General features: G+C 41.9%; 3 protein-coding genes and 1 long non-coding RNA gene across 11 annotated transcripts; 1 reads left to right on the top strand and 3 right to left on the bottom strand.

Annotated features, from left to right (window-relative positions):
- Positions 1-1668: 1668 nt before the first annotated feature.
- Positions 1669-2743, bottom strand: lnc.lemp (lncRNA encoded micropeptide). The gene is made up of 2 exons (XM_086018289.1): positions 2467-2743; positions 1669-1887 (listed from the first exon to the last, which is right to left on the bottom strand). The coding sequence occupies exon 1, from the start codon at positions 2683-2685 to the stop codon at positions 2515-2517; it is 171 nt and encodes a 56-aa protein (XP_085874415.1). The 5' UTR covers positions 2686-2743; the 3' UTR covers positions 1669-1887; positions 2467-2514.
- An 8143-nt stretch (positions 2744-10886) lies between these two features.
- Positions 10887-13761, bottom strand: LOC147128601 (uncharacterized). 3 transcript variants are annotated; one of them, XR_015083773.1, is made up of 3 exons: positions 13514-13761; positions 12877-13294; positions 10887-12524 (listed from the first exon to the last, which is right to left on the bottom strand). It is a non-coding gene; the product is annotated as an uncharacterized LOC147128601 (long non-coding RNA). The 3 variants fall into 3 exon arrangements; XR_015083775.1 differs by having other exon boundaries at positions 13560-13761; XR_015083774.1 differs by having other exon boundaries at positions 10888-12524; positions 13673-13738.
- On the top strand, positions 12199-15803 carry LOC147128600 (usherin). Of its 2 annotated transcripts, none has more exons than XM_086018287.1 (6): positions 12199-12497; positions 12895-13043; positions 13109-13207; positions 13626-13685; positions 13753-13890; positions 14386-15803. In XM_086018287.1, exons 2-6 carry the CDS (start codon positions 12921-12923, stop codon positions 14473-14475), a joined length of 510 nt encoding a protein of 169 aa, XP_085874413.1. In that variant the 5' UTR covers positions 12199-12497; positions 12895-12920; the 3' UTR covers positions 14476-15803. The 2 variants fall into 2 exon arrangements, with proteins under 2 accessions (XP_085874413.1, XP_085874414.1); XM_086018288.1 differs by having other exon boundaries at positions 12203-12497; positions 13756-13890.
- fez2b (fasciculation and elongation protein zeta 2b) lies at positions 14930-24260 on the bottom strand. 5 transcript variants are annotated; one of them, XM_086018282.1, is made up of 11 exons: positions 23798-24260; positions 21296-21404; positions 20968-21084; positions 20510-20654; positions 19810-19937; positions 19458-19610; positions 19280-19360; positions 18360-18435; positions 18191-18256; positions 17405-17432; positions 14930-16505 (listed from the first exon to the last, which is right to left on the bottom strand). In XM_086018282.1, exons 1-10 carry the CDS (start codon positions 24118-24120, stop codon positions 17422-17424), a joined length of 1209 nt encoding a protein of 402 aa, XP_085874408.1. In that variant the 5' UTR covers positions 24121-24260; the 3' UTR covers positions 14930-16505; positions 17405-17421. The 5 variants fall into 5 exon arrangements, with proteins under 5 accessions (XP_085874408.1, XP_085874407.1, XP_085874409.1 ...); XM_086018281.1 differs by lacking the exon at positions 17405-17432 and having other exon boundaries at positions 23798-24258; XM_086018283.1 differs by lacking the exons at positions 17405-17432; positions 18191-18256 and having other exon boundaries at positions 23798-24259.
- Between the last annotated feature and the right edge of the window lie 1500 nt (positions 24261-25760).

Below are 25760 nucleotides of genomic sequence, written 5' to 3'. Positions count from 1 at the left end.
TCTGCACTTTATTTCCCTCCTTAGTCAGCACTTTATCTGAACTACAGTCGAGTCCCATAAAACTCTTCAAGTGTTGTCAAATCAGATTTTATACGAACACTTAAATGGAGAAGTATGTGCGCGGAAATGATTTCTTACTATCGGATGACATCTCCATCCGCTCGTGACATGTTCTCACGTTTTCACTCGTAATTGGCCTGTTAATGAAATCGCTGATATGCTTGCTCACATCTCATTTTATACGCACGCACGCACGCACGCACGCACACACGCGCGCGCAAAATGGACTCTGAATCCGAAAGTGCGCTAGCACCACCTGTGGATAGGAATGAACCGTTTTTTTTTTAATTGTTCGCATTGTCTATTATTTTACATGCCATCATATAGGCTACGTCAATTAATTATCAAATAGCTTGCATGTTCGTTAGTATTTTATTGTGCCAACATGTTTTGTATTTCTAATGTCCATTTCATTGACCATGACCTTAATCGAAAGCATTTTTGGAAAAAGTGCAAAAAATGGATGTACCTTCTGCCATCTAGCGGATGAACCTTTAATTGTTGCTATGGGAGCCAGATGAGCAAAGACACCAAGTATTTGTAGTAAATAAAGCGGTGTACACTCTGGACTGGTCGTCAATCAATTGCTGAGCAAATACATACAACTACTTCCAGTCAAATTCACATATAAGGACAATGTAGTCCTCAACTATGTTTTTGGAATGTGGACAATGTAGTCTTCAACTATGTTTTTGGAATGTGGTAGAAAGTCGAACAAAATGACTGCGTATTCAAAAATGAGCACCTAACTGCATCTGAGTATCTTCACAGATTGGGCCTCCTGCTGGACGAAATGGATGCCTCTTCAAAAATACGTGGTCACATGAGCAACTTCTTCTAGGGGTTTTCCAAAGATCAGGGGTGGCACTACTTGCACAAATCCCCCCACTCCCCCCTACTTGTGACATTTGCGTAAAATCATAGAAATCTGTGGACCTAGTGGGGGGCTTCGTGGAACACCACTGGTGGTAGCTCTCATCTGCAGGGTTTATGGGGAGAACTTCCCGGTGGCAAATATAAAAGCGCCCAATGAAAACACAGCCAATATGGCAGCAAGTGAGCGTGTGTTCACGTGTTCTTAACGCCACCGCGCAAGTTACTTCCTTGCACTGTACTGTATGATAGTAACTGGATTTACTGGTTGCGATTCTTAGTTTGGCCAACGCAACTGTTTAGTGTAAAACCTAAAGTCGGCAAACTGAAACCACTAAGACTCTTTCACTATTTGTTTTTCCTTCGCATCAAAATCGTCCACTAACCCGGAACGAAAGATATACTGCATTCGTAAAAATGGTCGTTCATAATAATCATCCTGTAATGTGACCGATTAGTGTTCTGTTAAAACTCGTCACCCAAAACCAAACATTCCAGTTGGGTCACTTGTCAAATGAGTAATTCAAAACATTGCGTCACATGCAACAAAACCCTTAACCCCCTATATCTTCTTCAAACTAAACGTTATGACCTGTTAAGATGAATCATGTGTGATTGGTCATGTCCTGTGTTGCTGGTGCTCTCTGTCTGCAAATGAAGGTCCTTGCGGATAAATAAGAGTGATTTGAATTGAAATGTGTAAGATTTACAAGTCCACAGACATTGTTGTAAATGTTCATTGCTGGGATTCTCGGTCATCCTTGGAGGACGCGTGACATTTTATTTGACATAGAAAAATGAGACGATACATGTTTGCAGTTTGGACAACGGTCAAGAATCCAGGACTGACAGCCGGCTATTGCGGCTATTGCGGCTATTGCGGCTTTTCTTCTTCCTCCTACGGTGGCCAACGAGGAACAGCTAGCTGTCAGCCGTCCTCGGAGAGTCCTACAGCTGAAAAAAAGAGATCTGATTTTCATTCCAAGCACATGAGGAAAAGTATGTCCCTAATACAGTTCAAGGTAACTTAGGGTTGTAAAATTCCAAGACTTTTCAGTTGGAAACGTTCACATGGGACAACATTAGGGACACGATCAAAACGAGATAATCATGTTTTTGTTATAAATTAATGTGGAAGAATATTTGGATAAAATGATGAATGGGAGGCTTGAATGTTCTCTCTCTGTTCTGAAATGTGTCCAACTAACATTTAACACGGCCGTGTTTGTGTACTAGTCAAATGTCATTTAAAAATGGAATAAAACAACACAGAGTCGGTAGCATAGGCTGACACTTCCGGGAACTATTTGAAAATTCATCAATATAGTGCATCATAAAAGATATGGATGCATATTTTACAAGATGTCATTGAACGTTTGGCCACCAGAGGCCGCTGTAGAATTTTCGACATGGATTCCTTGGCATAATGTAAGGACAAGAAGAAGCATGTTGTTCACTTTGTGGCAGTCAATCAAAACAGCGCCTCGATGACTTATTTTTTCTCTCTTCTTCTTTTGCATCGGGCAAGTGTACCTAATGTTGCGTCCGGTTCCTTGAAGATGAACGCGCGGTTGTTGGCGTTCAGGCCAAGTCGAGTTTTTTCTGCGTCTCGCTTAGTTTGTCTTGCAGCCTCTTTTTCCGCCAGTCCAGAAACTTCCTCCGCATCCTGTTGGCTTGCCAGCCGGCCGCGAAGCCCGCTAGGAAGGACATGACGACGGCCACCTGCACTGACCTCTCCGAAAAGTCCGCCATGCCGCGCCGGCGCAAACGCCGACCAGCCGCTTGATACCGGAAGTTAAGTGACAGGTACAGGTCTCGCGATATTTCAGCAAGGAAACGCATAAGTAACGCGCATTCAACAATGGCCCAATTTTTTCGTCGTTTTTTCTTAAACGCCTGACTATACATGGTCATTTTTAATAAACGCATTATTATACACGTTTTTAAACGCCTTACTATACCTATTATACATAGTGGAGTTTTTTTAAACCGCTTTTTTGTACATGGTCTTTTTTTTTTCTTCAAAAACTGTTACTGTTAGAGATAGACCGATATGGCCGATACCGATTATTAGTAGTCAAGGAGGCCGATAACCGATACTTGGATCTGATATTCATTTTCAGTAAATAGGAAAATCAAAACTCTTAACTTTGTTGAAATGCCTTTATGCGTGTTTGTCGAACATTTTTGGGGAGATTTGCATAATGTTGATGTTTTTATTATGCATTTTTCACAATATGCATCTTTGTTGTAAAATCCTAACAAAGTTCAGGGAGCTCCCAGGGTCATCAGCATGTCTTCAAAGGTTACATGAAAACTTAAACAAATGCTCCCTATAGTTTTCGACAGTAAATACAATTTCAAAATGACAGAAATATTAAAATTTCCCTTATCTTTGTTTTGATTTTAGACAAAACCAAAAGATGCAGAGTGTTCCCAGGGTTAGTAGAATCTCTAATAAAGTTAACTGAAAATTTAAACATATAGTTCCCAGAAGTTAACATAGTTTTAAGTTGATTTATTATCGGCCATCAAAAAAAAAAAAAAAAAAAAAGGCGGACAACGATATTCAACAAAATGCCCGACCGACGATATTCAGTCTATCCATACTTACTTTACATGGTCATTTTTTAAACGCATACATACATACTAATGTATACTGATTTTTACCCTTTTTTTAAAAAATAGGTAAGGGGGGACCCTTACCCTTTTTTTGAAAAACGAGGTAAGGGGGACCCTTACCCTTTTTACCTTACCTTGTTTTTCGAAAAAAAATGCCTTACTATACCCATACCTCGTTTTTGAAAAAAAACGCCTTATTTTACCCTTACATTATTTTTTGAAGAAAAAAAACGCCTTACTATACCCTTACCTCGTTTTTCGAAAAAACGCCTTACCGCTTTTTTTACTTACACATCATCAGGTATACCCTTACCTCGTTTTTCGAAAAAAAAAACGACTTACTATACCCTTACCTCGTTTTTCGAAAAAAAGGTAACGGTATACCCTTACCTCGTTTTTCGGAAAAAACACCTTGCCTGTTTTTTTAAAAAAAAAACGCCTAACTATACCCTTACTTCATTTAAAAAACAACAACAAAAAAACGCCTTACTTACACATCATCAGGTATACCCTTACCTCGTTTTTCGTAAAAAAAGGTAAGGGTAAACCCTTACCTCGTTTTTTGAAGAAAAAAAACGTCTTACTATACCCATACCTCTTTTTTTTTAAAAATGACTTACTTTACCCTTACCTCGTTTTTCAAAAAAAAGGTAAGGGTATACCCTTACCTCGTTTTTCGGAAAAAACACCTTGCCTGTTTTTTAAAAAAAAAAACGCCGAACTATACCCTTACTTCGTTTAAAAAAAAAAAATAAATTTAAAAAAAAACGCCTTACTATATACCCTTACCTCGTTTTTCGGAAAAAACACCTTGCCTGTTTTTTAAAAAAAAAAAACGCCTAACTATACCCTTACTTCGTTTAAAAAAAAAACAACAAAAAAAACGCCTTACTATACCCTTACTTCATTTTTCGAAAAAAAGGTAAGGGTATACCCTTACCTCGTTTTTCAGAAAAAACACCTTGCCTGTTTTTAAAAAAAAAAACGCCTAACTATACCCTTACTTCGTTTAAAAAAAAACAAAAAAAAAAAACGCCTTACTATACCCTTACCTCGTTTTTCGAAAAAAACACCTTGCCTGTTTTTAAAAAAAAAAAACGTCTAACTATACCCTTACTTCGTGTAAAAAAAAACAACAAAAAAAACGCCTTACTATACCCTTACCTCGTTTTTCAAAAAAAAGGAAGGGTGTACCTTGCCTTTCGAAAAGAACGCCTTACCTGTTTTAAAAAAATTAAAAAAAACGCTCTACTTAACTTATTTTTCGAAAAAAGTTAAGGGTGTGCCCTTACCTCGTTTTTGGTAAAAAAGGTAAGGGTATACCCTTACCTCATTTTTCGAAAAAAAAACGCCTTACTATACCCTTACCTCGTTTTAAAAAAAAAAACGCCCTACTATACCCTTAACTTATTTTTCGAAAAAAAGGTAAGGGTATACCCTTACCTCATTTTTTGAAGAAAAAAAACCGGCTTACTATACCCTTGCCTCATTTTTTGAAGAAAAAAAAACACCTTACTATACCCTTACCTCGTTTTTTGAAAAAGAAAAGCCTTACTTTACCCTTACCTCATTTTTTGAAGAAAAAAAACGCCTTACCCTACCTTGCCTTACCTTGTTTTTGGAAAAAAAACGAAGGATATACCCTTACCTCGTTTTTCGAAAAAAACGCCTTACTATACCCTTACCTCATTTTTTGGAAAAAAAAAAAACGCCCTACTATACCCTTAACTTATTTTTCGAAAAAAAGGTAAGGGTATATATACCCTTACATCGTTTTTGGTAAAAAAGGTAAGGGTATACCCTTACCTCATTTTTTGAAAAAAAAACGCCTTACTATACCCTTACCTCGTTTTTCGAAAAAAACGCCTTACTATACCCTTACCTCATTTTTTGGAAAAAAAAAATGCCCTACTATACCCTTAACTTATTTTTCGAAAAAAAGGTAAGGGTATACCCTTACCTCATTTTTCGAAAAAAAAACGCCTTACTATACCCTTACCTCGTTTTAAAAAAAAAAACGCCCTACTATACCGTTAACTTATTTTTCGAAAAAAAGGTAAGGGTATACCCTTACCTCATTTTTTGAAGAAAAAAAACCGGCTTACTATACCCTTGCCTCATTTTTTGAAGAAAAAAAAACACCTTACTATACCCTTACCTCGTTTCTTGAAAAAGAAAAACCTTACTTTACCCTTACCTCATTTTTGGAAGAAAAAAAACGCCTTACCCTACCTTGCCTTACCTTGTTTTTGGAAAAAAAAACGAAGGATATACCCTTACCTCGTTTTTCGAAAAAAACGCCTTACTATACCCTTACCTCATTTTTTGGAAAAAAAAAAAAACGCCCTACTATACCCTTAACTTATTTTTCGAAAAAAAGGTAAGGGTATATATACCCTTACATCGTTTTTGGTAAAAAAGGTAAGGGTATACCCTTACCTCATTTTTCGAAAAAAAAAACGCCTTACTATACCCTTACCTCGTTTTTCGAAAAAAACGCCTTACTATACCCTTACCTCATTTTTTGAAAAAAAAAAAACGCCCTACTATACCCTTAACTTATTTTTCGAAAAAAAGGTAAGGGTATACCCTTACCTCATTTTTGGGGAAAAAATAACGCCTTACTATACCCTTACTTCGTTGAAAAAAAACCAACAAAAAAACGCCTTACTATACCCTTACCTTGTTTTTCGAAAAAAAAGGAAGGGTATACCCTTACATCGTTTTTGGTAAAAAAGGTAAGGGTATACCCTTACCTCATTTTTCGAAAAAAAAAAACGCCTTACTATACCCTTACCTTGTTTTTCGAAAAAAAAGGAAGGGTATACCCTTACATCGTTTTTGGTAAAAAAGGTAAGGGTATACCCTTACCTCATTTTTCGAAAAAAAAAAACGCCTTACTATACCCTTACCTTGTTTTTCGAAAAAAAAGGAAGGGTATACCCTCACATCGTTTTTGGTAAAAAAGGTAAGGGTATACCCTTACCTCATTTTTCGAAAAAAAACGCCTTACTAAACCCTTACCTCGTTTTTCGAAAAAAACACCATACTATACCCTTACCTCATTTAAAAAAAAAAAAACGCCCTACTATACCCTTAACTTATTTTTCAAAAAAAAGGGAAGGGTATACCCTTACCTCATTTTTGGGAAAAAAGGTAAGGGTATACCCTTACCTCATTTTTCAAAAAAAAAACGCCTTACTATACCCTTACCTTGTTTTTCGAAAAAAAAGGAAGGGTATACCCTTACATCGTTTTTGGTAAAAAAGGTAAGGGTATACCCTTACCTCATTTTTCGAAAAAAAACGCCTTACTAAACCCTTACCTCGTTTTTCGAAAAAAACACCTTACTATACCCTTACCTCATTTTTTGAAAAAAAAAAACGCCCTACTATACCCTTAACTTATTTTTCGAAAAAAAGGTAAGGGTATACCCTTACCTCATTTTTCGAAAAAAAAAACGCCTTACTATATCCTTACCTCGTAACATCTTCACCTACATCAGGTGAGCTTGGCCTTAGCTCACCTGGTAGAGTTGCTTGCCTCTTGACCAGGGGGAAGTGGTTCGAACCCCACCTCCATCTGTACATCATTGCTGTTACATCAAGTATGTCTATGTTGAAAGTTTTACCACTAGGACTCCATCTAATTCAGTGTTATTTCCTATCAAACAATGCCTTTGAATGCTGATTGTTGGCATTAAACATGATGCTAATATTTTTTTTTCTGCTCAAATAATGGACAAGTTGACCGTAGTTGAGTGGTTTGCGCAGAGGTTTGCCACATGGATGATAAGGGTTCAATTCCAGCCTGAGGCAGCTTTTAGCTGAGCTTCTGGTTCATCTCATATTGTCACCTTTAATGTTCCGTATAATGAATTATGATTACACATCATTTAACTGTTATTTAAAAAAAAAAAAAACACCTTTTGTACACGCTGACAGCTTCAGAATCCCACAATTGAAAGACAAATGAACATGACTTCACATGCTTTCGTATCCTGGCTTCAGCTCACCTGGTAGAGTCCCTTCTCCATTAACCAGGAGGTTGATGGTTCAAATCCCACCTCTATCTGAACATTATTGTTGTTACATGAAGGATCTAAATGTTGACATTTTTACATCGTTCTTCCTAAAAAAGGTAAGGGTATACCCTTACCTCCTTTTTCAGAAAAAGCGACTTACATTGTTTTTTGAAGAAAAAAAAAAACGCCTTACTATACCCTTACCTCATATTTTGAAGAAAAAAAAACGCCTTACTATACCCTTACTTCGTTTAAAAAAAACCCCCAAAAAACGCCTTACTATACCCTTACCTCGTTTTTTGAAGAAAAAAAACGCCTTACTCTACCTTGCCTTACCTTGTTTTTTGAAAAAAAACGAAGGATATACCCTTACCTCGTTTTTTTAAAAAAACGCCATACTATACCCTTAACTTATTTTTCGGAAAAAAGGTAAGGGTATACCCTTACATCGTTTTTGGTAAAGAAGGTAAGGGTATACCCTTACCTCATTTTTGGGAAAAAAATAACGCCTTACTATACCCTTACTTCGTTGAAAAAAAACAACAAAAAAACGCCTTACTATACCCTTACCTTGTTTTTCGAAAAAAAAGGAAGGGTATACCCTTACATCGGTTTCGGTAAAAAACGTAAGGGTATACCCTTACCTCGTTTTTCGAAAAAAAACGCCTTACTATACCCTTAACTTATTTTTCGGAAAAAAGGTAAGGGTATACCCTTACATCGTTTTGGGTAAAAAAGGTAAGGGTATACCCTTACATCGTTTTTGGTAAAAAAGGTAAGGGTATACCCTTACCTCATTTTTCGAAAAAAAACGCCTTACTAAACCCTTACCTCGTTTTTCGAAAAAAACACCTTACTATACCCTTACCTCATTTTTTGAAAAAAAAAAACGCCCTACTATACCCTTAACTTATTTTTCAAAAAAAAGGGAAGGGTATACCCTTACCTCATTTTTGGGAAAAAAATTACGCCTTACTATACCCTTACTTCGTTGAAAAAAAACAACAAAAAAACGCCTTACTATACCCTTACTTCGTTGAAAAAAAACAACAAAAAAACGTCTTACTATACCCTTACCTTGTTTTTAAAAAAAAACGGAAGGGTATACCCTTACATCGTTTTTGGTAAAAAAGGTAAGGGTATACCCTTACCTCATTTTTCGAAAAAAAAAACGCCGTACTATACCATTACCTCGTTTTTGAAAAAAAACGCCCTACTATACCCTTAACTTATTTTTCGAAAAAAAGGTAAGGGTATACCCTTACCTCATTTTTGGGAAAAAAATAACGCCTTACTATACCCTTACCTTGTTTTTCGAAAAAAAAAGGAAGCGTATACCCTTACATCGTTTTTGGTAAAAAAGGTAAGGGTATACCCTTACCTCATTTTTCGAAAAAAAACGCCTTACTATACCCTAACCTCGTTTTTCGAAAAAAACGCCTTACTATACCCTTACCTCATTTTTTGGGGAAAAAAAACACCCTACTATACCCTTAACTTATTTTTCGAAAAAAAGGTAAGGGTATACCCTTACCTCATTTTTGGGAAAAAGAATAATGCCTTACTATACCCTTACTTCGTTGAAAAAAACCAACAAAAAAACGACTTACTATACCCTTACCTTGTTTTTCGAAAAAAAAGGAAGGGTATACCCTTACATCGTTTTTGGTAAAAAAGGTAAGGGTATACCCTTACCTCATTTTTCGAAAAAAAACGCCCTACTATACCCTTAACTTATTTTTCGAAAAAAAGGTAAGGGTATACCCTTACCTCATTTTTGGGAAAAAAATAACGCCTTACTATACCCTTACCTTGTTTTTCGAAAAAAAAAGGAAGCGTATACCCTTACATCGTTTTTGGTAAAAAAGGTAAGGGTATACCCTTACCTCATTTTTCGAAAAAAAACGCCTTACTATACCCTAACCTCGTTTTTCGAAAAAAACGCCTTACTATACCCTTACCTCATTTTTTGGGGAAAAAAAACACCCTACTATACCCTTAACTTATTTTTCGAAAAAAAGGTAAGGGTATACCCTTACCTCATTTTTGGGAAAAAGAATAATGCCTTACTATACCCTTACTTCGTTGAAAAAAACCAACAAAAAAACGACTTACTATACCCTTACCTTGTTTTTCGAAAAAAAAGGAAGGGTATACCCTTACATCGTTTTTGGTAAAAAAGGTAAGGGTATACCCTTACCTCATTTTTCGAAAAAAAACGCCTTACTATACCCTTAACTTATTTTTCGAAAAAAAGGTAAGGGTATACCCTTACCTCATTTTTGGGAAAAAAATAACGCCTTACTATACCCTTACCTTGTTTTTCGAAAAAAAAAGGAAGCGTATACCCTTACATCGTTTTTGGTAAAAAAGGTAAGGGTATACCCTTACCTCATTTTTCGAAAAAAAAACGCCTTACTATACCCTAACCTCGTTTTTCGAAAAAAACGCCTTACTATACCCTTACCTCATTTTTTGGGGAAAAAAAACACCCTACTATACCCTTAACTTATTTTTCGAAAAAAAGGTAAGGGTATACCCTTACCTCATTTTTGGGAAAAAGAATAATGCCTTACTATACCCTTACTTCGTTGAAAAAAACCAACAAAAAAACGACTTACTATACCCTTACCTTGTTTTTCGAAAAAAAAGGAAGGGTATACCCTTACATCGTTTTTGGTAAAAAAGGTAAGGGTATACCCTTACCTCATTTTTCGAAAAAAAAACGCCTTACTATACCCTTAACTTATTTTTCGAAAAAAAGGTAAGGGTATACCCTTACCTCATTTTTGGGAAAAAAATAACGCCTTACTATACCCTTACCTTGTTTTTCGAAAAAAAAAGGAAGCGTATACCCTTACATCGTTTTTGGTAAAAAAGGTAAGGGTATACCCTTACCTCATTTTTCGAAAAAAAACGCCTTACTATACCCTAACCTCGTTTTTCGAAAAAAACGCCTTACTATACCCTTACCTCATTTTTTGGGGAAAAAAAACACCCTACTATACCCTTAACTTATTTTTCGAAAAAAAGGTAAGGGTATACCCTTACCTCATTTTTGGGAAAAAGAATAATGCCTTACTATACCCTTACTTCGTTGAAAAAAACCAACAAAAAAACGACTTACTATACCCTTACCTTGTTTTTCGAAAAAAAAGGAAGGGTATACCCTTACATCGTTTTTGGTAAAAAAGGTAAGGGTATACCCTTACCTCATTTTTCGAAAAAAAAACGCCTTACTATACCCTTAACTTATTTTTCGAAAAAAAGGTAAGGGTATACCCTTACCTCATTTTTGGGAAAAAAATAACGCCTTACTATACCCTTACCTCGTTTTTCGGAAAAAACACCTTGCTATCCCTTTACCTCATTTTTTGAAGAAAAAAACCCGCCTAACTATATCCTTACTTCGTTTTAAAAATGTTTTAAAAAAACGCCTTACTATATACCTTTACCTCGTTTTTCGAAAAAAAAAGGAAGGGTATATCCTTACATTGTTTTTGGTAAAAAAGGTAAGGGTATACCCTTACCTCGTTTTTCGAAAAAAAGGTAAGGGTATATACCCTACTATAATTTTTTGAAAAAAAGGTAAGGGTACACCCTTATACTTCCGGGTCTGTTTGGCAGATAGTCTAGCCTCTAATGCGCGGTGGTTTGAGAGACAACAAGAATAACGGGGAAGGACTTGGAACACTCCTTACGGTCAGGAGATGTCCTCTTTGCTTCAGACGTCTTTTGCTTATTTGGAAGCCGAGCTTAATATCAACAACTGATTTTATCTTTGTATTTCAAGTGAATTTCAAAGTAATTCAAATAAACTCGCCCATGGCTGAAAACACTCCCTTTGTTGCTTTTGTTTACCCGGAAAAAGACCCACGAGCACAAAAACAGGCATTAAAAAAATAATAATAAAGTGTGAGGGAACACACAAAGTTTTTTGCAACGGAACGCAGAGGGTTGTTTTGTCACCTTAGGGGCTCCGTCATGTGAAAATCACAAATATATTTGTAAATCTGGAAAACATGAAAAAACACGAATACGTTTTTGGATCCCAAAAACACATTTGAAAATCACAAATATATTTGTGGATCTTTAGAACGCGTGTGAAAATCCAGAATAATTAGTGGATCTGAAAAACATGTGAAAATCATGAATGTATTTCTGGATCTGAAAAACACGATAAAATCACAAATAAATTTGTGGATCTGAAGAACACGTGAAAATCCTTAATACATTAGTGCCCGAACAACACGCGAAAACCACAAATTTATTTGTGGATGTGAAAAACACGTGTGAAAATCCCGAATACATTTGTGGATCTGAAAAAGACGTGAAAATCGCCAATGTATTTTCGTGAATTTTGACACAAATCTCTCTCCGTAAAAGCAACATTTCATCATGGATCTGAGAAATCCTAAATTGCGCAATATTGTTCATGACAATCATTTTGTTGAATTATTCATTCGGATTTGTATGTCAACATTGTTCTGCTATTTTTAAAATGGGACCATCTGTATCTTAACATCCAACCCCAAAATGGTGTATACACACACACGCGCGCGGGCAGAGTATGAGCAGGTTCCAAGGGCCACGAGGGCGGTATTGGTGACAACACGCCTCTTCTGGTAAATTGACACCGGCTGGTTGCTATGAGCCGCTAAGCAAATGTTGATGGGATGTCGGAACACACACACGCACGCACGCACACCCCAACAGGAGTTTGTTTACAAGAAAAAAGAAATAAATCGAAACAAATTTTGAAGTCGTCGAGGGAGTTTGGGGTATTTGGACAGTTTAACATCAGGTGTGACATCTCGATGCGGCAACAGGCAACGTCCCGGTGGCCCGGCTGGTGCTCGGCCTTCTGATGCGTCACGCGGGACCTCCGACAAAGAGCCCATCACGGACCACAACGCTGGTGAGTTGCTCTGATGCTCCTTTTCTCCTACACGGATGACAATTTGGAACAGAATTTTCGAGAAGAGAAACGTGTGTGCGTGTGCGTGTGCGTGTGCGCGCGCGTGCGTGTATACACGCAGGTATTCCTCACTGCGTGGGGACAAACATGTTTTGACGCGTTCTGGGTACCGTTTGTGACGTGGGAAAGCGCATAAGGACGTATGTGTTCATACTCATATTTAACACTGTATGGGGACAAACATGTTTTGATGACTTCTTAGAATAGAGGGAACACAAACACGGGAAAATATAAGATCAATTGTGTCATGTAAATGTATGACGTTGGTCACCGTGTGAGGGCCCTCGGAATGAAAGATGTTGCGGCGGCTGTCACTTACTGGACTCGCGTCATGCAGCAAGCCCCGCCCCTCCAGCGGCACCAATGGGAGGCGAGCGCGCCGAGGCGGCCCAGCGGCCCGTTTTCCAGGAGCTGTGGTTCATGGTGGCGATGGCGGCCGTCGCCCTGCTGCTGATGGCCATCGCGCTGGGCGCGGCCCTGCGCAAGGTCAGATGACCGCGCCCGCCACTCACTTTATGAGGCACACTCCGTGACAGCCGACCGTGTCGCAGGTGCTGAAGAAGGCTCCCTTGACCAGAGAGCGACCCCCCCTGGCGGCCGTGCACAAGCGAAGCCCCATGGCCGTTTATCCGGCCAGCGACTCCGTTTTGGTGAGACGAGGACCGCCGAGTCTTTTTCCGCAGTTGAACATCAAAAGACACGACAAGAAGTCACAGTCATTCAATGGAAGAGTAAAGCTGAAAAAAAAAAAAAAAAAAAAAGAAAGTCAAGACTGGTCAAATAAACAAAAACAAACATTCATTCATTTTCCAGGAAAAACACAAATGCTGTGCGGGGACAATTTGTCGGCTGCATTTTGATATTGAAGCTTTTCAGGTCCGGGTAGTCAAAAGCCGGCCGCCGTTTGGCTGCTCCTACTCGACTGGCAGGTAAACGAGCTCCATGACTAGAAGCACCTGTGGGCTAAAGCCAAACTGTGGCAGGGTTTTTGACTTTCCGGACCTGGATTTCACATCTCTGGAAGGCTTTCGCGGCCAAAGAAAGGCTCGCATTTTTGTGTGCTTTCAGTTCGACGCGGCGGGTGCGGTCAGCAGCGTGACGCTCAAGTCCTTCACCATCAGGATGGAGGTAACGGCCCGTTGTCCTCGGCGTAGCTCTGTCGCCCTGCTAACGAGCCTCCCTTCTTCCTGGCCAGCAGGAGGCGCTGGAGGCCAAATGCGAGGGCGCGCGTGCTCTGGGTGAAGAAGGAGGCGGGACTTCCTTGAGGCGCAGCGTCAGCCAGATGATGGACAGGAAGTCGTCGGCGGAGGCGTGGGGCCATGACAGCGGAATGGTGAGCCAGCTCACCGAACATCCGCGATTTTTCATTTTAGTTTACTCTTTATTTCCTTTTGACTTTTTATTTTTGATTCAATTAGTTTTTAGAAAATATTTGTTGGTTAGAGAGTGCAGACTTGTAACATCAGAATATATGTCAACAAATTTAAGTCCTTCCTTAATGAAAGTGTGAGAGAGAGATTTTCCCCCTCGGGCAATATCCCGCACATGAGACCCGTCTCCGTGACTTTTGTCTGAGACACAATCATAATCAAAATAATCCCAAATGGGGCTCTGTCGTTTTCTCCCAACTTTCGTAATTATAACTTTGTTTTATACCCATCACTTCGGACGTCGAGGTGCCGTACGGCTGTACAACTGTCGTAAAACCGGCAGCGCCGTGTTTTACATTTTAAATGATCACAAAAGCTTACAAAGACGAAAACGAGCACACGGAGGTGACGTGTTCCTCCGCGACGCTTTTAGATGTCTCTCCTCCTTCCCTCAACAGTTTATGGACGACGAGGAGTTTGTGGACAGCGTCAAAGGCTTCAGCACGGTCAGGAAGGAGCACACCATGTTCACAGACACCAACTTGTGAGCGCGCGCCAGCCCAGATGAGCAGCAGGCAAGTGGCCAGGGTGGCATGGGCGGACACCACAACATAACAGAACAGGAGAGTTGAAAAGGTTTTGACATTTGTTGCGTTACACAACAATATTCATAATTAGTACAACAATAATTATAATAAAGTACTTTTTCTTTTTTTTACTTGGGTTTGAACTTTAAGCATGTTTAAACAAGAGAGAAATGTTAACGGTGAGGTTTAGGGTTAGGTTATCGCGGGTTCTTTTTGGAAGTAACCCCCAGCGATAAACGAGGGACCACTGTATTTTGTCTCAACTTTCACAGGTCCGCATTCAACAGTTGTATTTTTAGTAGTAGTAGAAGAGGTGAAAATAGAACAAAAAAAATGTTTTTTGCACATTAAAAAGCAACAATTTGAATCAATGTGTATTCTTACTTTACAGCAATGAGGATGGATAAAACGCGTATACATTTCTTCACATCGTCATATATTTGAAATGTGGTGCAATGCTGCAAATTACAGTTAATAGAATGGTCACAAAAAAACAGAAACAAACAGTAACACAATAAATTAATATACTGCAGTACCACATGAGGCAGTCATCAAACATCCCAAAACAGGTGGAATCCTATGCATTAAAAACGACTAGAAAAACAGTCGTTAATGTCGATTTTTTTTTTTTTTTTTTTTAATAAAGGCAGTCTCTTTTTTTGTAACTCTGGCTCGTCTTTCATATAAAATATAAATCTGTAAAATTGTACTTTGAACCAAGGACTGTTTCTTTAGAAAACTAAATTCATTTCTTCTTATCAGATTACATCAAAATATTTTCATTATCTAAAATGGACCTGATTTGGATTTCATGTGTCATCCGGAAAATAAGACATTGACAATTTCAGACGCCTACTTGAACAGTCAAAAGAATCAATTTGAAGATTTGACACACACACACACGAGGAGGAAATGCATGTGCGGCGGTAAAGTGCAGGCTGCACGTCACAGTTTACACAGAATAGCATTGGAACACTTTGATTACCGTTAAAATGCTTAAAAGCGCGTACTTTAATGTCATCCGGCGCCCCTTTTTTTTCTCCTTCAGAAATCTGATTGCAACGTTAACTAAATGGATGCCCTCGAGCCTTTACGGTAGATACATTTAATTAACAGACGCAATACGACTGAAGGTGCTGACGATCGTACCTGAGAGTGCCACTGGACCTGATAGTAGCTCATTTCCAGTTCCGTATCCCCACTTTCTAAAAGGTTCTCGGGGGTCCTTAGTTAACGACGGTCTCAACATTAAATATTTTTCCAGTCATGAACGACGTAAGAGTATGTGGTCACCCAGCACAAGAAAGCATGCACAGTTAGCGCCGTACCTAATGCCATTAGCATGCCGACCAGCGAAAAGCTTATCAAGCGCTAATCAACAAATAAACGACATGAGCAGATCACTACAAAGACGAAAAATGCGACCACATACTACCTAAAGTGTGGAAATAACTAAACACCAAAAGCTTAGCGCCGCTACCTAGCCACTGCGTTTGCTTGCTAGCTAACATAAGTGATGCGGAAGGTACGACGATTCGGTGGGTGTGCGATCACTACTCAAGGGGGTCGTACTCTACACGTTCGTCTGGCTTTCTTTTTTTTTTCCTCTCGTGCAATATAGACAAAAATATTTCCTTTCGACATTCAGCCGGCGGCTAGCAGAGTTCAATGGATGCTAAGGTCAGTTTGCTGCCACCTGGAGTCTCTGCCGGCGGGGCGTTTCCCTTCTTTGAATCCGGAAAAAAAAAAAATCCTCTGCTGAAGAACATTGCGGAATTAAAAAACAGGGAGTCAAACGGAGCATTTGTGGTGTGATGAGTAATACTGGTTTGTGTCCACTGACAATGGGGATTGTCCAACTCCATGTCCAGGTAAAATCTTGAAAAGGTAAGAAAGTCTGTGTTTTAAAGATCCAACGTTCCAGCAGGTTCTTTGCAACGTCGCTCCAGGGAGGTTTTGGACGCTTTTGTATTTTTATGTGGGACAGAGAACTGCAAACAGAGCACAAGGGATGAAAGGATGAGTTTGTTGGAGCATTAGCACGAAGGCGAGACGACGACAGACACTACTGGTGAGGAGAGGTGATCAGCTGCTACCTGCTAAAGTGACGGCGACATGCCAATACTTCCGGTGGAGTGGGAATGAAAGGGGACAAAATGCAACTAAGCAGACAAACTCCAGAGTAGGACTGAACGAATCAGCGATTTTAACGACAAAGTTTACCGCCTCAGAACGATTTTGGGGGGGGGGGGGGACAAATTGTATAGCGGCCTCCTTGGTTGAAATGAGTCCACATTGAAGTGCACTAATTGCAGTCACACGAGTGGAATTCTTCTCACATTGTTTCCAGTCTGACAAAAAGAGTCGGGTGAAAGGCAACCGCACTCGAACAAGAAGTAGTGCCCGTTTGTAGCGAGCAAAAGACATCGGTTATCGACATTTTGGATACAAGCTTGGCCTGGGATCACCTTCCAATGGTGTTCTAAACATGAGGAAAATGATCGCGGTAGAAATTACAACTCTACAATGCATTACGTAGAAAAGTTTGGGGGAATAATTTTTTTCCCCAATTGAGTAGCTACATAAGTGCATGTCAAAAGAAATATTTCTAAATAAAATCAAACGGGGGGGCAAGAATTAATTGATGAATCAACAACAAATTGACTATTAAATTACATTTGATAAATTCATCATGTTGACCTTGTTTAACTTGAAATTGGCCAATTGCTCCGAATTTCAGCCTCTCCAATTTTTTTCTGAATTTCTCCATGAAAGCAGACTAATTGAGAAAATTGCATTTTTCTCGATAAAAATGCAGAGGTTTGATTTTAGCGCCATATCGCCCAGCCCTACTTGAGAGAGGAGAAGAGTCAGAGTGTCCTTTACAAACCTCGGTGTCCAGCGCGCTCATACTAGAGCTGACCAAAGAGCAAAGCAGCGGCACAGGCGAGACACAAGGAAGGAAGGAAGGAGGGAGAGAGGGAAGGAGGGAGGGAGGGAGGGAAGGAAGGAAGGAAGGCACAGTCAAAGTGTGGTAAGCGCACCAACAAAGCCTCCGTCCACTGCAAGAGGAGCAAGAGTAGGCTCAAGCACTTCCACTGGCTTGCAACAGGGGGCAATGTCGCCACTTGTAAAACTTTTGGCATTACATTAGGCACGTCTCTACACTGTCTTGATGTATTGATCATTTTGAAAAAATGCAGTTTTGAATGACACCGTCAAATTGCTACCAATTTAATATTTACAATATTAACAATAAATGTACAAAATGAAGAGCGTAATGGCAATTCTAAAAAGGATACTTTGAAAAAGAATTGAATCATGCAGTGTGGATGCTGGATTTTAGAGCAAAAGGATTGACGGATTAAACGTGGCATGTTTGTAGGACGACCACCTCTGCTGCCATTTGCCATTGCCACAGATCTGATGATTTTCTTTTCAAGCTTTCTCCTTGACATTGTTCTCACGAGTTGTTGAGCGAGGAGGAAAGATTTCACCACTAGGAGACAATGTTTACCTTAGTGGAGCTCTACTGCACATTCTACTCACTGATGTCATTTATAGTTGTAAAGGAATATTTTTGGACGCAGCTCTTGCTTCGGATGGCTTTCCGATGTAACTCATGTTGCGGAAATCCCTTTTGGAGAGCCAAACTGTATGGCGTGCGCGTGTGTACCTTTGAGGATGTAATCTGTGAGCAAGGCGGGAACCTTGTCGCTGTCGTCCCTCATGGCGTGAAGAACTGATTGATGCACAAAGAGTTGCGCGGATGAAGCGAAACGGGCAACCGAGGTCAAGGTGTGCAAATAGGCCGGCCCGAGGGAGGGAGGGAGGGAGGGACTCACTCTTTGTCAGGATGTGGAGGTCTTCCACTGCAGGGGAGCCCATTTTCTTCTCATAGGGGATCACGGTGGTCAGGTACTGAGGCAGAAACAAACAACGTGTTTACACATGGACAAAGAAACGCACATGCGCACACATAAAGCGGGCCAATGACTTCTACGAAGGCGTCTTTCCAGAAATTTGCTGTGTTCGGAATCAAGGCCGAGTATCCACTCTACACGCACGCACGCACGCACGCACCCACACGCACACACACGTTCCCTATGCGCTTATTGAGTTATTGTAGAGAATGAACATAGGATGTTTGAATCAATATATATCATAAAGGTTAGAAAAAGAAATCGGTGTTTTTGCTGAAACCGTCCCATGTGCTACTGATGATTACTAAAGCGCAGAAAAGGCTCGAAACAAACTTTTTCCCTGGTGAAAGAGGAGCATCTACTCTTTCGCATCTACTCAAAGAACGCAATATTTTGGGGGGGCTCGAAAAATCAGTCACACGGCTCTTAGAACGTTGGACAATATGGCATTTGACTTGGCTGGCCGTGACCGAGTTGCTGCATTTTGTTCTCAAGCGACAGCAAACGTGAAGCCCGCTTACGACTCCTATTGTGGCCCGCAATACGAAACCCCAAAATGTCCTCCTCCCTCGTAACTTGGGCCACTCGGACGTCAAGGCGCAACCGCGCCGTGACTGGCAAGAAGGGAAGAAGCGAATGATTCCGAACACAGCGGACATGCACGGAAAGTGACCAGGCGCCATCGAGGCTCCGAACGCAAAGTTGCAAGTGGCCACGACCAAAGCAAAAATGATCAACAGCACAGGCCAACTCTTATCTGTAGAAAATGAAGCATGCGGGGAAAAAGAAAAGAATACATCAGGAAGTGAAAGAAAGAGACGGGGAGGGGGGCTGGGGGGCACCTGTTTGTCCCCTCCTGTGGTACCAAAAGTTTGGCGGAGGCCATTTTGTATGACATTGGAGAGTCCCTCCAGAGTGAGGCGCTACAAGGAGTTGAGGGAAGCAAGAGGAACGAGAGATGAGGGCAGACGCCCAGGCCACGCCTCCCCCACCGCTGAACGCGTCTCGGCGGCGACTCACCGTGCCCGGGACGTGCGCGCCGGCGCCGCCGCGCTGGCCGTTGGGCGCCGTCGCGGCGGCGCTGCGGATCTTCTTCTTCTTGCGCAGCAGCTCGCGGTGCTCCTTCTGCCGGTTCTGCACGTCGATGAGCAGCGAGATGAAGCTGTTCTTCACCTGCCGGCCGCCGCAATCACACAAAAGGCGCGTTGACGCTTGCCAGTCATAATCGATCAAATCGATTAGGCGGGATTCCATCATTCTTAAGGAAGCCGTAGCATTTGACGGGGGCGGCCAACAACAAATCATTGTCTGTGGACAGCAGCTGGCAAAATGGCCGCCCCCTGACATGGATTACAAATGGGTGGCCACTCGCCTCCTTCTCGTAGTCCAGCTCGTCCCGCAGGGCCAGCGCCCGGATGAGCTCCTCGCTGTAGCCGCGGATGGCCGCCTCCACCTCCTCCAGCGTCTCGCTCAGCTCCGACGTGGACAGCTGCCGCAGCCCTGAACGCGAGAGGGCCACAGGTCCGACGCGTGCGCGACACGACGGATGTCCTTTCGGGGGTTCCGGGCGCGGCCGGGCAAACCGCAATTTCTCGGCTCTCCAAAAACGGAGCTTCCTCAAAGCGAGCGGGGGGCCGGCCACTTTGCTTTGACACGTTCGGCCACATTGCTTTTGATTTGGAAACCGCGGTTTGCATCGACTTGGACCGATGATCCGAGAAGCAAAATGCCGGAAACAAATCAGGGCAGGGGCAAAAATACTTTTTCACTTTTTCTGCTGAGGAAAACAACGCGATTGGCTGAGCGCGGCGAGCGGCGCTAAATTGTGCTCATCCGTGTGGAAAGTGTGCTTCTTCAAGCAAATGGATATGTTGCACATTGCGTAACACGCTGTCTGTTTGGATTTAGAAGACGTTACAGAAGAAATTTAGACACGTGGCCGCAGTGTGGAGACGTGTCTTGTAGCGACCCGTCACACCTCATTCGGCCCCGTTGCAACTGCCCAAATGCGGCCGGGCCCAAACGCAGCCCAACGTGACACTTTTCTCTCTCTCTCTCGTTTTTTAACTTACGGTCCCCGTAGCTGGTGTCGGAGCACGAGCGTTTCAGGCCGTCAAGGTCCTGCGAGAGCACGGACAGGTCGGACCGCGAAGGGCTCTCGTCGTCGTCGTCCGGGTCCGGAGACTCTTGCATCATCTCTTCGATCTCCTCGATCACCTGGTGACCAGAAGCCCGCGGAAAATGAGCTCAAATATTCCAATTGAGAATGTACATGTAAAGAGACTTCTATTTGGAATTTCAATTGAGAGAAAAAAAACATCCAGAAAGGTTGAATACATTTTGGACCCCATTTTAAAATGCACTGAATGTGTGACACTTTACTTTTTACCAACATTTTAAACAGTCAATATCAGGCACATAAAAATATCCATGTTTGCGGGCATGTTTTGGGTCAACATGCAAAGACACGCAAGGCCTCTTACTATTATTATTGAGCGATCTTTTTTTGGGTTTTTTTTTCAGACGTCACCTGCTCGGCGGTGAAGAGCGGCTCGTCGTTGACGCAGGAGACGATGATGGAGTGCATGTCCATCTGCTCCCGCAGCTCCTCGTCATCCGACAGATCCAAGGACTGGCTGTCAAACTTCTGCCCATGGACGAACAAACGCTTTAGACCCGCGCTCGCGCAAAGACAGTGCTCAAGATCGCTCTCACGCTCCGCGCCCAAATCAAAACATCGGCATTTGGAATACACCGAGTAGAACAAGATTTTAGGTATGTATGGAGAGAGAGAGAGAGAGAGAGAGAGGTTTTCTGCGAGAAACTTGGAAGCAGTTGGTGCAAGCGAGTGCATCTACCTGCCGTTCATTCAGGTTGAGGGTGGGCAGGTGAAGCGAGCGCGTGTGCGACGTCTTCCAGTCCACCGGCATCACGTTGCCATAGTTGTCCGTCAGAGTCCTCCACACACTGCAAAGAGACACGCACGCCTCTTCAGCGGTGATCAGGCACAAGAAGCTTTAGCCAGCTAATGTTTAATACACGTATCACACAGCCTTTTATTGTTTTTGTTCCATTTATTGTATTGTTTGTAAAGTGCTTTGTTACAGCTCTAGCTGTTATGAAATGCGCTATATAAATCATATTGTACTGTATTCTTTGCAACAGGGTTGAGCACCTTAGTTGCAACACTGAAAAATTCTGATGGTGACAACGAGGCACTCTAAAGCGGAAATCTCCTTCCTAACAGCTATTGCGCCACCCGGGCATCACCGTTTGCTGGCTCGCAGCCACCACGCAACGCAGCGCTTGTTTACGTAACGTCCATGTTTCTCCCTGAGGCGTTGTGCGCAGCGCCGGGGACCGGGGTGGGGGGGGGGGGGGTGGGGGGCTGCTGCTGCCGCTGCTGCTGCTGCTCTATTTAGGGCAAAGACTTATTTTGTGGTGCCTTGAGCGACGGATGCCTGCCAAAAAAACCCACACAATTAGTCTTGCCGTCACCGCGTTTACAAAAGCAACATGACTGCTTTACATAGCAAAGCAGCGCTACTCGGGCCTTTAACATACGCATCCAGCTGTTGACGTTGTCTCCTCTACACTCATTTCCCTTATGAACCTCGCGGGTTCATCTCAGTTTGTCAGTGACCTCGTTAAGCGGCCGAGCCCGTCCCGCCTGCCAAAGTGCACCGGTGCGGAAAAGACTCTCTGGGTTACTTCGGGGGTTGCTGTCCAATTATTCCACTTGCTTTTTCCCTCCGCTCTAATTGCTATTCAACCCATGAATCAACGCAAAGTTTCTTAAGATTTACCATTTGCAACATACGCAAAGCAATTATGATACAAAAGGATATTTTTAACGATGAGGGCAAGTCATAGTGACATTTATGTAGGGTGCAGTGTACTTATGTGGACCTAGCATAGAATCCCGCCGAGCAACGTCAGTGTTTTTCATATAAATACGAACAGCAATTCATCATTTGACGCTTGCATTTAAATTCGGGTTACGTTGCCACTGCTTGAATTTGAGAAAATATGCAGACTTCCGTTTTTGGGGCTGAAGTCTTGCAACACGTGCGATTAAATTGGCATCGTCACAGTAGGGCAGTTTGAACGAGACAATAGCCCAAAAAGAGTGTCTCTGAAGAGTCTCAGCTGGACGTGGGATCGGACTGACCTTTGTAGGCGGCGGCGGGGGGGGCTATTAGCATGTTGGCACACGACGCACAATTACACCATTTCAACGAGCTAAGGCAACAAAGAAAGTGGAACACACACACACGTCCATCCATCCATCTTCTCTCCCGCGCGTCCTCACCGAAGCAAGCTGGCGCCTATCCCAGCCTACTTTGACTAGTCACCAGTCAACCGCCAAACGTTTTGATAGCATAAAATTGTTTTTTTTCTTCTCAAAGCACTTGGAAAACACACACATTTTTGGACTCGCTGTTGGCAAGTTGCTTGTGACTACTATTTATTTATTATAAATAATATTACTGTAACAATAATAATGTAATTTGTGTTATTGCGACCGACACGATGGCTCAAAATGTTATGTTGCTTCCAACACAAATTCCTCTTTACTATGCTCATATGTATTCCTTACTGTGTTTTTTTCTTCCATTTTCGGCTCTAAATTTGTTTTTTGTTTTATTAGAACAGAGTGTTTTTTTTTTCCATTTTTGGCTGTAAATTTGTTTTTTTTGTTTTATTAGTATTGCATTTTGAAATCAAATTTGTAAGTAGCGTATTTCATTAAAAATAACATATCATGATTATGTGATCTGTTCCTGTGGCAAGCAAGCTATGCATTGATATCGCCCTTTTGAAAAGTGGCTAAGGATTAGGATGGTGACAGTTTGAATGTCAGATTTAACAAAAAGGTCACATCTTGACCCCTATGGACTTCGTATTAAGTTGGAGAGAAATGTGAATATTCTCATCGGTTTTAAAGATTCAAGATTTTCTTCAATTTTATCCAAGGAAAATGACACTTATACCACTGAAATCGTCTTTACGACCTCTCTAATTCAATTCATTATTGCAATTTGACACACATATTTAAAATTCAGAGTTTGAACTTCTTTTTTTTTTTATAGCAAGCCTATGTGAAAAGTATTCGTACTTTTAGTTTGGGCACATTTGCCACGCGGGTAAGGCATGGAATGCACACCGAGTTTCAAAATGTAGATATTATTTTTTCCAAGGGGGTTAGAACAACAGATATGTTATGTTAAACGAGCGGCGCTGTGTTTGCAGTTGGGTAGCCTGATTGAGGCTAAGCTAGCCCCGTCAAGCTAACGTGGCTAAGGAGCGCTTTCCAAAAAAATGCGTGAAAAGCGAAATGAACATAAATGGCCACTCACTCGTCGTCTTTCAGGTAATTCTCCTCCGTGATGGGCTTAATGGGGGCTATGTGCTCAGTGGTGGTGTTGTAGTTGCGGAAGCAGACGGTCAGCTTTTCGTCGAAGTCGTGGACGAGGTCCTCCATGGACTGGAAGCTGCAGATTTCCCCGAAAAAACTGTTGTCCAGGTCGGACAGATCTTCCAGGCCCGACGCCACCGAGCCGCCGTCGGCGACCACCACGTTGGAGTTGAGCTGGTCCAGCTGCTCGGGCGACTCCTTGAACTCGTTGAAGTCTTGCCAGTCCTCGTCGAAGTGGGCTAACGGAGCCGAACCCGAAGCCATATCTGCCACGCGCGCGGTGCTCGGGTCGGGAGCTTACGCCGGGAGCGGTGCGTCGTTTACGGCTTGGAGGAGCTCTGAGGTGACGGCGACGGTGGGGGCGGAAGTGGAGCGTGGAGGGAGCCGGCCTGGGGAGTGACGTCATCGGGACGAGCACAAGCTCCTCCCTCGTTCACAAGCGGCCAACTATCGGCCAGCCGTTTTAAGATAAGATAAGATAAGATAAGAATGCCTTTATCGATCCCACAGTGGGGACATTTTCAGTCTTTTGTCAAACAAACTCCTACAGCACACAGCCGATTCTCACCGAACGCAACGTCTGGGTATGTTTTCTGTCAAACATAAAAATCAATCAATAAAAACAATATATACACACACACACACACATCCCCAAAAATATTTCATTTGGGGCCGTTGACGGTACTGTAGACTAGAGCAGATGACTACGTTGTGAAATGAGAATCCAAATCCCTGTTTCCTTTTTTGTCCAAGTGAGAATAGAAAATGTATGATAGGTGTTTAAAAAGTCAAGCCATCACAACTTTCTCATGCTAATGAGCTCTGCCATGCACCGGTTCGACAACAGAACGAGGGAGGGTCTTATTTTATGGCACAAACAGCATTCGACATGGCTTCAATTTCAGAAAAACGCTTTATTCTTTCTGGTTGTTTCTTTCTGATGAATGACTTGGAAAAAGGGAGTTCCCCCTCTAGCAAATAAGTAGTTTTTCCTTTAATTGTGTGAGTTTTTTGTTGTAAAAGGTTTCTGTTGTGTTTTGTGTGAGACAGTAAATGTTATTTTGGCCTCCCTCCATGTCACTTCAGTTTCTAATCTCCACACACGTAAAAACAAAAACAAAACAGTGGGGCCATTGCCAACCCATCAAATCCGCATTAGGCTCGCTTTTTCTGTTGTTTTCAAAACCCTGAATACTTTATTGAAAATATGCATACATGACACTTTTCCTACACAACAATACAAAACAGTACAATCACATCTGCAAATACCACGTGGACACCCCCCACCCCCCTGGCACACGCACACGCACATACACACACGCATCCCACCCCGCGCTCAGGAACTTCAAGATGCTCCAGTAAGCCCTTAGTACTTAAACGCCCCCCCCCCCCCCCCCCAAAAAAAAAGTCTTGAGAATAAGACATGAAATCAGAATGAATCTCTTGGTCAACCTCATAAGAGGAGACAACAGATCGCATACAGACACAGCGTATGACGGAAACATTTTCAGCATTTCTTTCTTATCGTCTATGTCCTTGTACTAGTACACTCGTTGTCCTCGGCAGAGAGACAATGCAGCGCACTAGTAGAACGACAGTCTTGCTCGGAATGTTTTTCCACTACTTTATGACATTTCGGCATGCTAGTCGGACCAACTACTACAAACGAGTCAAACGTGTGCACAAGTTGACACGAGTCGTGCGTGACACTAGTACAGTACTAAGTACAGAATTGTTATACCACCACTACTAGTGGCACCAGAGTACTAGTGGTGCTCAGCGGTCAACTTGTGCACGCGTCAGCGGATTGGTGGCCATCGGGGACTACGGGGGAATTTGCACATTTTCCCAAACAGCGGGTTTATTTCCAAGCTGGTAGCGGACAAAACATTACTAGTAAGACA

This window comes from Filicampus tigris, chromosome 20, assembly GCF_054856515.1.
Source record: "Filicampus tigris isolate MCC_2025a chromosome 20, RoL_Ftig_1.0, whole genome shotgun sequence".
Classification (NCBI taxonomy): Eukaryota; Metazoa; Chordata; class Actinopteri; order Syngnathiformes; family Syngnathidae; genus Filicampus; species Filicampus tigris.
The sequence above is the reverse complement of the archived record's forward strand: the minus strand, read 5'-3'. Positions and strand labels throughout refer to the sequence as shown.